Source organism: Schistocerca gregaria, chromosome 7, assembly GCF_023897955.1.
Source record: "Schistocerca gregaria isolate iqSchGreg1 chromosome 7, iqSchGreg1.2, whole genome shotgun sequence".
NCBI classification, from domain to species: domain Eukaryota; kingdom Metazoa; phylum Arthropoda; class Insecta; order Orthoptera; family Acrididae; genus Schistocerca; species Schistocerca gregaria.
In genome coordinates, this window is record NC_064926.1 from 199,393,020 (window position 1) to 199,405,238 (window position 12,219).

Sequence of the window (12,219 nt, forward strand, 5' to 3'; positions counted from 1 at the left end):
TTGTTTCGGGCAAATGCAGGATGGTTCTTTTGAAAGGGTATGGCCGATTTCCTTGCCCATCCTTCCCTAATCCGATGGAACCTATGAACTTGATGTTTGGTCCCCTCCCTCAAACCACCCAACTCTACCCTGCTATCCCTCCCTCTTCCTGCCCCAAGCTCCTTGTTACCCTAATCACCCAGATTGGCTCTCCAATCATGTGCTGTTGCTTGCACTCTGGCCTCGGTGGTGAGAGATAGTGGTCATGTGTGTGTGAGTTGTGCTTGTGTGTGTGTGTGTGTGTGTGTGTGTGTGTGTGTGTGTGTGTGTGTGTGTGCGCGCGTGTGTGCTCGCGCGTGTGCGTGTGTTGTCTACTTTAGAAGAAAGTCTTTTGGCAAAAGTTCATATGTTAATCAGTCTTCTTGTTATGCCTGTTTGTGATTCAACATCTCCTCTATATGGTATATAACAATCTATTCCTTTCATAATATTAAACAATGGAAAATCTACGATGGAATAACTATATTATTTTATGGTAAGTTCGTATGGGACCAAACTGCTGAGGTCTTCGGTCCTGACAGTATTATGAGAGAGACAGTAGCTACTCACCATATAGCGGAGAGGCTGAGTTGCTGATAGGCACAACAAAGATAAGCTTTTGGCCAACAAGGCCTTTGTCAAAAAATACACGACACACACACACACACACACACACACACACACACACACACACACACACACACTGACCGCAGCTGAAACCCCACTAGTGTGGCTTCAGATGCAACAGACAGTGGCTGTGTGTGTGTGTCTCATCTATTTTTGACAAAGGCCTTGTTGGCCAAAAGCTGATTCTGTGACAGTCTTTTTGTTGTACGTATCTGTGACTCAGCGTCTCTGCTGTATGGCGAGTAGCAACTATCCCTTTCATAGTATTGTTACCTTTCATAATATTGTCATTAACGAATTAAAAGAAACCCTGTATATTAAGCCAGTGTCATTGCTGTGCTGCTTGCAATTTAGAAAGAGTCAGGTTCTACCAGAGCTGCTAGTTCTTCATGATTGACAACTACTTTCTAATGCCTGTATACATGTCACACTTCTGAGATACATTTTGCCTGACCGTTAAGTGGGAAAAGTTGTTTTTATGTCCTTACCATGTCCATATTACCATATGGTATGCTTGCACCCAATGGTTTTTATACACCAGGAATTATATTTATCCACCACTTTCTGATAAAGCACAATTAATTGCATTCGAATATTTAACACATATCACACAAAAAAGAATATTTCATTTGGAATGACCTGCTGATATTGCCGAGGATGCATGCAATGAAAGAAGCGTAAACCATGAACGGTCACAGGCTAAATACAATCCACAATCAATACATATGCTAAAAGGAAGTGTAAAAGATCTACAGTACCTAGGATGTCCTGTGATATTGTTGGCAGTGACAACATTGATAAAAACCACCCTTCTTTACCTAAGATCTCCCCCCCCCCCCCCCCCCCCCCCTCCCCCTGTGGTTCTGGCTATTAGAATAGGCCCGAGGTATTTCTGCCTGTTGTAAGAGGTGACAAAAAGGAGTCACACATGTTTTGGCCTTATGTGATGGTCTCCTATAGGGTTTGACCTAGACTCGTCAATACTTTCTCAAAGAGCAAGGCAATTGGGGAAGGACACCTTACATGGTGCATCGTGTCCATCGTGCATTGAGATCTTTAGCCCACTTTCTCATCGTCCCGCCCATTCTCCATCTCTTGGGCGAGGACACCTTCGTGGGTGCATTTTCCACCATGCAGTGTCGCTTTCTGTGTCAACGATGACCATGGACTTCTTTGCACCTGATATCCAGCGTGGTAGCCAGTCCGTTGTGGTGGGGCCGCCATGTACCGTGTTGGTTGTAGCCCCCTGATCACACAGGGATTGCCTGTGCCATTAACTCCCCATGTGTGTCAAGGGGTAGATGCACATCACCCTGGAGCATCAGGCACCTGTGGGGAGGGACCCTGGTCAGAGTGGGTGGCATCAGGGCAGATAACACACGATGAAGCGTAGTCCATCATCTCTTGCTGGCAGTGAAACACCAGCAGGCTCTAAGCTATCGCGAGCTCAATTCAATGCAAAGAAGTACAACCTCACAACCCCAAATCGTTCCCCTCCCTGGCCACACCATGGGAGGAGCGTCAGACTAAGCATGGCAGCAGATCTTATTTGCCCTGCTACCTTGTATGTTTGTGAGAGCTGATCTACATGACTACTCTGCAATTCACATTTAAGTGCTTGGCAGAGGGTTCATCGAACCACAATCATACTATCTCTCTACTATTCCACTCCCGAACAGCGAGCGGGAAAAACGAACACCTAAACCTTTCTGTTCGAGCTGATGGGGAATCTTTCAAGACAACGAAGTCTCAGTTTTTTAATATATAAGGAACTATCAGCCTTGATTTGCAGTAATGAAACCAACCTTTACCTAGGTTTCCTCCCATGTAATTGAGCCTTATTCAGAAGATAAACCTGATTCTATAATATGTCTACGAGGGCATGGTCTAGAAATAAAACTAAAACTGCCTGAATAGGCATAGTCACATTTAAAAATGCGGTACATATGTACTAAGTCACCACCAAGACTTAAGTTCCTTGTCTCCATTTATGCCGTGCGGTGGGCTTCTGGAGCTCAGTTTTTTGTTGAGCATTTAGAGGACAAGTTTGGGGAGATGGAGGGCTTGTCCAAAATGAGATCTGATTCAGGCTTGATCAAAACAGCATCCTCTGCCCAGTCACAGGTGTTACTCACTTGTGACAATCTGGGGGGATGTTTCAGTAACCATCACGCCCCATAAGAGCTTAAATATGGTCCACGGTATCATATTTTATGGGGACCTTCTTTTGCTGTCTGATGATCAGCTGCACACCAATTTAGAGTGGCGAGGTGTACATTTCGTCCAGCGTGTCCACTGTGGTCTGAGGGATAATCAGGTTACCGGTGCCTTCATCTTGGTCTTTGGGGGTGATACATTGCCTGAGAAGGTGAAGGTGATGGTCTACTGCCGAGATGTAAAGCCCTATGTCACTCCCCCAATGCGGTGCTTTAAGTGCTGGAAGTTAGGCCATATGTTGTCCCACTGTACTTCAAGCATTACATGCAGAGATTGCGGACGCCCCTCACATCCCAATACTCCATGTGCCCCGCCTCCCAACTGTGTCAGTAGCGGTGAGCACGATTCGCCTTGCTTGCCATATGGCAGGATTCTCCAGAAAGAAAGGTGAATCGTGAAATACAAGACCCTGGACCAACTGACCTACATTGAGGCTAATAGAAAATTTGAACGCCTGTATCCTGTGCGTATGGCATCGTCTTACGCCACCGCTACAACAGTTCGGGCATTGTCAGCTCCACCAACCCGTCGTCTCTCGGAGTCGGAAGACTACACCTGCCCCCTTGATGGTGGGGGGCATTTCCCTCCCTGTTGCTCCTGCACCACCTACTTCAGGAGCAACCCCCCCCCCCAAACCATCGGGGATGTCCATCCCTGCTTCTAATCCGGAGAAGCCTAAGTCTTCTTCGGCTTCTCTCACTAGGAATGGGTCCTTTGGGTCATTCCCTTCCCAGGTTTGTGCTAGTGGGAAAAATGACACCCGCCAGTGGCTGAAGAGCCCAAAAGCAGATGGTCCCAGTCAGGGAAACCTAAGGGGCGGCAAGAGAAATCCAAAAAGAAAACCCATGAAACAAAGGAAATTGCTGTGGCACCAACACCACCACTACCTACAAGCTATGCGTCTGAGGGTGGGGTGGAGATTTTGGTGCCCACTGAGGACCTAGATCTTGCCAGACCCTCAGACACAATGGATATAGACTGCTTAGGCAATAAGTTGGTGGCAGCAGGTGACTATGAGGCGTAGACTACCTCATTGAATGTTCCATGCCTTCCCAGTCACACGATGACGTCATTATCCAGTGGAATTGCTGCGGTTTTTTCCACCACCTGTCTGAGCTACGGCCACTGTTAAGCGTTACACGTGCTATCCACATTGCCCTCCAGGAAACCTGGTTCCTGGCAATGCTGACCCCTGCCCTCCGCGGCTGTAATAGATGTTACAGGAACTGTAGCGACTATAATTGAGTGTTGGGTGGAGTTTGCGTTTATGTCCTAAACTCAGTCTGTAGTGAACCTGTGCCTCTTCAAACCCCTCTTGAAGCTGTGGCTGTCAGAAGAAGAACAACATAGGAAATAACTGTCTGCAGTGTATATCTCCCTCCAGATGGTGCAGTACCCCTGAATGTATTAGCTGCACTGATTGATCAACTCCCTATACCTCTACTTTTGGGAGATTTTAACGCCCGTAACCCCTTTTGGGGTGGTAGCATGCTTACTGGCCAAGGAATAGATGTCGAAACTTTACTGTCTCAGTTCGACCTCTGCCTCTTGTTAGTTACTCGGCCATTGATTTATCAATTTGCAGCCCAGGACTTCTCCCATCTGTATACTGGAGAGCACATGACAATGTGTGTGGTAGTGACCACTTCCCCATCTTCCTGTCACTGCGTACCCAGATGGGCTTTAAGCAAGGCGGACTGGGAAACTTTCACCTCTGCTGTCACCATTGAATCTTCCCTACATGGGAAGATTGTCATGGTTGAGCAGGTAACTACAACAATTGTTTCTGAGGCAAAAAACTTGCTCTTTACGGTTCCCGAGGCATAAGGCATTCCCTTGGCGGTCGCCGGAAGATGCTGAAGCAATTAAGGGAGTGTCGGCAAGCTCTACAGCGGCATGAGTGGGACCTTTCCCTGGAGCACCTCATAGCTTTTAAACATCTCCGTGCCTGTGTTCGCCAACTTACCAAAAGATGGAAGCAGGAGTGTTGGGCAAAGATCATCTTTTTGGGTACCAGACCCCAACAGGCGATCCTGATGTTAGCATAAATGGCGTGTTATCTACTGATGCAAATGCGATTGCCAACCACTTTGCTCGAGGCTCTGTGTCGGAGAATTACCCCCCAGTTTTTCGCACTCTCAAATGGCGGCTGGAAGGGAACGTCCTCTCATTCACTACACGCCACAGTGAACTTTATAATGCCCCACTTACAGAATGGGAGCTTATCAGTGCCCTTGCACATTGCCCCAACACAGCTCTGTTCCTGGGCCTGATCAGATCCCCAGCTAGATGATTAAACATATCTTATCTGACTACAAGCGACATATCCTTGTCCTCTTCAAACGGATCTGGTGCGATGGCGTCTTTCCATCACAATGGCGGGAGAGCACCATCACTCCGAGGCTGAAATCTGATAAAAACTGATGTGGGTAGCTATCGGCCCATCAGCCTCATCAACGTTCTTTGTAAGCTGCTGGAATGTATAGTGTGTCGGCAATTGGGTTGAGTCCTGGAGTCACGTGGCCTACTGGCTCCAAGTCAGGGTGGCTTCAGCCAGGGTCGCTCTAACACTGATAATCTTGTGTCCATTGAGTCTGCCATCTGAACAGCCTTTTCCAGAACATCTGATTGCAGTCTTTTTTGATTTACATTAAGCATGCGACACAACCTGGCGACATCATATCCTTGCCACATGTATGAGTGGGGTCTCCGGAGCCTGTTCCCAATTTTTATCCAAAACTTCCTGTACTTTCCATGTCCAGTTGGTGCCTCCCACAACTCCATTCATATCCAGGAGAATGGAGTCCCGCAGGGCTCGGTATTGAGGGTCTCTCTATTTTTAGTGGCCATTAACGGTCTAGCAGCAGCTGTTGAGCCCTCCGTCTCACCTTCTCTGTATGCAGACGACTTCTGCATTTCGTACTGCTGCTACAGTACAGGTGTTGCTGAGCCATCCACAAGGTGCATTGATGAGCTCTAGCCCACAGCTTCCAGTTTCCAGCCGCAGAGTAGCATGTCATGCACTTCAGTTGGCATCGTACCGTTCATCTAGACCAAGAACTTTACCTTAATGATGATACACTCACTGTAGTGGAAACATATCGGTTCTTAGGACTGGTTTTCAATGCTCGATGACCTGGCTTCCTCATCTTCGTCAACTTAATCAGAAGTGCTGGCAGCACCTCAAAGCCGTCCGTTGCCTGAGCAACACCAATTGGGATGCAGATCACTCTACGCTGCTGCGGCTGTACAGAGCCCTTGTCCAATCCCGAATTGACTATGGGAGTGTGGTGTATGGTTAGGCAGTGCCCTCAGCATTGCATTTACTCGACCCTGTGCACGACTGTACTGTACTGCACCACTGTACTGGGTGGAGGCCAGGATCCCTCCATTACAGATCAGACATGCACAACTGCTCACCAGTTACGTTGCACACATTCGTAGTTCTGCTGAGCATCTGAATTATCATCTCCTTTTCCTGCCCACGGCAGTTCATCTCCCGCATCGGCAGCCCAAGTCAGGGCTAACGATTGTGCTTCATGTGCTGTCCCTTCTCTCTGAACTGGAGTCCTTCTCTTTACCACCTCTACTTGCGGTCCGTTCACGTATGCCTCCATGGTGTACGCCTGGGCTGCAGCTTCGTCTGGACCTTTCACATGGCCCTAAGCACTCCATTAAAGCCTGTGGCTCTCTGCTGTTACTTCCTCTCGATTCTTGACGTGTTCCAGGGCTATGAAATGGTTTACACCAATGGCTTGATGGCAGATGGTCACATAGGCTTTGCGTATGTTCATGGAGGACATATTGAATAGCATTCCTTGGCAGATGGTTGCAGTGTTGTCACTGCGGAGCTGGCGGCCATATCTCGTGCTCTTGAGCATATCCGCTCACGCCCTGTTGCATCATTTCTGCTGTGTACTGACTCATTGAGCAGCCTACAAGCTGTTGACCAGTGCTACCCTCGCCATCCTCTAGTAGCGTCCGTCCAGGAGTCCATCTATGCCCTGGAATGGTCCCATCGTTCAGTGGTGTTTTTGTGGACCCCCTGGACTCATCGGAGTACCAGGCAACAAACTTGCCGACAGGCTGGCCAAACAGGCATTGCAGAAACCGCTTCTGGAGATGGGCATCTCTGAAGCTGACCTGCATTCTGTCTTATGCCACAGGGTTTTCAGGCTTTGGGAGATGGAATGGCGTAACAGTAAAATTAATATTAACAGTTTTCTGTTTCCTCCTTGTTGTTACTGTTACACTGGGTGTTGCATGTTCTCATATTGTAGTCATTTTGGTGCACATCTTGGTTTTTGATTTAGTAAAATGTTCTTTTACAAAGCTTTCACATTAACACTAAAAATGCTTAGTAAATGGTTACGCACTCAGACCAGGTGTGAAAGCAACACTGTATAAAAGTTAAAATACAAGTTCTGCACAGAAATTTAAATTCACTTTGTAACTAGTCACATTTTTTCCCCTTAAATTGATCATTGATGAGTTTATTGTGGCAGATTTCTGGTTATGTTATAAATTTTGGGCCTGCCAGGACCTGTAGATAGAGTTTATGTTTTTACCAAAAAAGAGTGGTACAGCCTCACCCACACTTCCAATAGTTGAAAAGTTGATCGGGAGCAAAAAATATTTGACGTGAAAATTTGTTATGAAGGTGCATTTAGTCCATGATGAACTGTGGGATGTTAAAGCTCTCCTTCAAATCCATTGAAATGGAACAAGTCTTGAAAGAAAAGAGGTAGAAAATCACATTCCTGAATTATACTCGTACTGGACGAGACTAATTGGTACCATGAAAGGGACATGAATACAGCAGAAGTAGTCTGCATGGCCCTGGAAAAACATTTGAAGGTTCTGGACTTTCATGTAAAATGGTATATCTTGGAGCATTAATCACAATCAAATTAGATAAATGCAAGTAAGTAGACAACGAGTGCAACTGAGTTATAACAATTGCATTTAAGTTAAATGAAATGTTTACAGTGAGAAAAGAGTGAATAGAAACCTTGCTGCTGACAGAGTTAATTCATCATTATGAACCTAAGATTATGGCACTTAAAAACAGTAGCAGACATATTACGAGAGATTCTATTAAAATAAAACTACTACAAGATGTCAAACCAGAAAATGCAAACAGAAATGAAGACTGCACTTGCTGCAGGAAGAACTTTGAATTGAAGAAATTGATGTCAAAGAGGCCTTGGAATGAATAAATAATAAAAATGGAAATAAAAGTGATGAAGAAAGAATCCTCACCACTAGTTCATAATGACACATTTGAAGAGTTAGAGCTACATAGGGGACACAAACCTTTAGAAACTAAGTGAGTATTAAAGATAAAACCTTGGATTGTCAGTATGCCAGAAACATTTAAGCCATGCCCAGTGGTAAAAGGGTACTTTCAAGTTCAAGGTGGTGATTATCAGGAAACCTTTGCACCTGTGTCAAGCATGTATCCTTTAGACATTTTTTGACTGTCAGCTCGAGAGAGCCTGGAGGTCAATCGTATCAATTATGTTGTTATCATCACTGCTCATCTCTGTGAGGATATAAATGAAGGAATTTATGTCATTCCATCAGTAAATTTTGCAGCATCTGGAAAAGTATGGAGACTGAAGAAAGTTGTTTATAGACTTAAATGGGATGGCCAGAATTCAAATAAATAAATAAGCTGTTATTCTGAAATGGTGGAATGTTTTGAATTACATCAAAAATTCTTTGAAGAGTTATTTTTGCTAACAGATTTAGGACCAGCAAGTCAATGCCTAGGTAAGGAATATACATGAAATCTTGGAAATGGAAAAATTTGGATCTTCCAGGGATCCTATGAAAGAAAAGTTCTGGATAAATTTGGAATGGGCAAATCCAAGGAATAAATTTGGAATGGGTGAAGCCAAGCTAGTGCCAGTGTCACTCGAACTTGGTTTGGACTTTGAGGCAGTCGAATCAGCTGACCTTATCGGAAGACAATAGGAAGTCTTCTAAGTCTCTTCCAACCTGACATATGTTTTTCTGTCACTCTCCTTAGTAGATATGATCATTGTTTTTAAATGGCCTAATGGCTGTCAGTAAAAGGAGTGTTTTGATATTTAAAGGGGACTTTGGGCTATAAGCTAGAATTTTGTAGAGATGGCAATAGAGAGATAATTTCCTTCAGCGATGCAGATTGGGGAAGTGAAATCAGTGCCAGAAACTCTGCAACTGGTTCATGCATAAAAATAGCAAAATTATTTAATTTTGCAATTTCTTCTTGTGAAGCTGAATATATTGCTTCGGCAACATTGTTCAACATTCACTGTGATTAGTGCAACATATGCCTGAGGTAGATTCAAGTAGTCTCAGAAAATCACTTAAAGTACATTTTGTTAATAGAGGACCCATTCAGGTTGGCAATAATCAAGTGGAAAATCTTAGATGCAAACATGTACGTATAAAATATCATAAGAAGGGTGCAGAGGTAAGAAAGGTAAGCAGTGCTTAAGAAGGGAGTGGAGTGAGACAGGGTTGTAGCCTCTCCCCAATGTTAATCAATCTGTATATTGAGCAAGCAGTGTGGGAAACAAAAGAAAAATTTGGAGTAGGAATTAAAATCTGTGGAGAAGAAATAAATACATTGAGATTTGCCAATGACATTGTAATTCTGTCAGAGACAGCAAAGGACTTGGAAGAGCAGTTGAACGGAATGGATAGTGTCTTGAAAAGAGGATATAAGATGAACATGCACGAAAGCAAAATGAAGATAATGGAATTTAATCCATCAGGTGATGCTGAGGGTATTAGATTAGAACATGAGACACTTAAAGTAGTAGATGAGATTTGCTGTTTGGGCAACAAAATAACTGATGATGGTCGAAGTATAGAGGATATAAAATGTAGACTGGTGGTTGCAAGGAAAGCGTTTCTGAAGAAAAGAAATTTGTTTACATCGAGCATATTTTTAAGTGTCAGGAAGTCATTTTTGAATGTATTTGTAGCCATGTATGGAAGTGAAACGTAGATGATTAATAGTTTAGAGAAGAATAGAATATAAGTTTTTGAAATGTGGTATTACAGAAGAATGTTGAAGATTAGATGGGTAGATCACATAACTAATGAGGAAGTATTGAATAGGATTGGGGAGAAGAGAAGTTTGTGGCACAACTTGACGAAAAGAAGGGACCGGTTGGTAGGACATGTTCTGAGGAGGCATCAAGGGATCATGAATTAATCATAGAGGGAGACCAAGAGATGAATACCTAAGGAGATTCAGAAGGATGTAGGCTGCAATAGTTACTTAGAGATGAAGAGGCTTGCACATGATAGAGTAGCATGAAGAGCTGCAGCTCAGACAAGTCTTTGGACTGAAGACCACAACATCAACAAGAAGGGTGTTGAGTCAGATGTTATTAATATTGAACATCTGCCTTCTGAAGAAATGGTAGCTGGCACTTTCAGAAAACCCCTAAATAATGTTAGACATTAAACATGTGTCAGAAACTGTGGCCTTCTGAAATAAGTTAAGGGGTGACTGTACATTTGAACTTCATGCTGTGTGTCAGAGTTAGTTTAAGGGTGTGTGTTGGGACATGTAAATTGATATCAATAGTTTTCTGTTTATTCCTTCTTGTTACTGTTACTCTGTTGTTGTTGTTGTTGTGTGTTCGTATATGTGTAGTCATTGTAGTGCACGTGCTGATTTTTCATTTAATGAAACATTCTCTTACAAAGGAGTGACGATAGTATTACAAATGCTGTTTCTGTGACAGACACAAAAAATTTTTACTTGTGCAAGGGACTACATTAGAAATGAACTTTATTAAGAAGTATTATGCCTATTTGCTAACAGATCAGTGTAAAGGACAGTGTTACAAAGCACACTAGCCATACATTTGAAATGTTCTCTATACTGTAACATATCTTTACCTGTGAGAAGACAACTCTGAAAAACTTCTCAAGCCTCATTTGGCGTGCCTTTCGAGTGATAGCTTGCCGAAGAGCAGGCTGAAGTGGAGTTGTGAAGTTCTCTTGCCTTACATTCAATTGTTTCAGAAACTCCTCCAGATTCCGAAGGAAGTTTGTACGCATCAGATCTGCTTCAAATTTTATGACCTATAAAAAATTTAAAAAAAGCTCATAACAGTGTACAGGAAATATAGCAACTGATGTTTCTTTTGGTAGGGATGCTTTCTAATGTGATAGAGAATTTATATGTTTTTTGCTACTGTAATTTAATGAGAAACTTATTGCAGTACATATTTAGACATACTATTTTAATCAAACTCTTTCAGCTACATTTTAATATTGTCATAATAGTTGCTCTGTGTAAGGAAATAATTTGCTGTATCACATTTCATATGAGGGTGGTGGTGTAGTTGTTTTTTCTTTTTTCTTTTTTGAGAGACATGTGGCTGTTTTAGTGCTACATCAAAATGTAAAGCAGTTGCCGATAGTGAATATACCCTTTAGTTTAGCTGCAGAATTTGTTTACTTCTTCATCAGTGCTCAAAATTAGGTAAGTTTTCAATTTTTTAAACAACACTCCTGACTGAGTGCACACTAACGTCTTTTCTTAGCCATTCACAAGATACCACATGAGTACAAGTATCTTGCAGACTGATACAGAGATGACAAACGTAGGATACCAGTGGCTGACACTGATTTAGCAGAAGTGTTTTGCCAGCCTGCCAACCAAGGCGTGCACTGTATTACAGGCAATAGTCTGCAACTACTTATACTACTTTAATTATATAGCACTGTGCATAACTTATGGTTAATCAAACATATTACAACAGGTAAGGGAAGCTCATTTATTATTAACACTATTATATGAGCAACTGTTGAGAAATGATATATCTATGCGTTTTCCTCTTTAAACTGTCCTTAAGAAATATTAGTGATGCTACTACTAATAAATTCATCAACATTTACTCATTAGTTCATGTAAAATAATGTCTAATATTCATGGAGGTGGGTTCTATCTTCACAGATAAATGAAAGGCAGTTTGTTTTTTGCAATATGTGTTTCACTTCTTTTGTTTATGAAGCATCTTCAGCAGCCCATAATACACGTTTCTTTTTATACATATAATAGATAGTAGTTACAATATGTTACTATGTTACATTTTCTCATGGTTTTCCCTTGTTTTTCAGAGTATAAACACCTTTTGTGTCACAGATTTTGTGAGGTCATAAAGAAAGGAAGAAGGATCCTTTATTCTATGATTATATGATAGCGGAACAAATACTGGTAGCAGTTACTTCTGTAAAATATCTGGGAGTATGTGTGCGGAATGATTTAAAGTAGAATGATCATATAAAATTAATTGTTGGTAAGGCGGGTAACAGGTTGAGAGTCATTGGGAGAGTCCTTAG

The 12,219-nt window shown here is 42.8% G+C and overlaps 1 protein-coding gene across 1 annotated transcript in view; it reads right to left on the reverse strand.

Annotated features, from left to right (window-relative positions):
• Window positions 1–12,219, reverse strand: part of LOC126281928 (dual oxidase-like) — a 234,658-nt gene that overhangs the window by 102,375 nt on the left and 120,064 nt on the right. Inside the window, exon 17 of the mRNA XM_049981262.1 lies at window positions 10,771–10,956. Within this exon, the coding sequence (XP_049837219.1) occupies window positions 10,771–10,956 (186 nt within the window). The remainder of the gene's footprint in view (window positions 1–10,770; window positions 10,957–12,219) is intronic.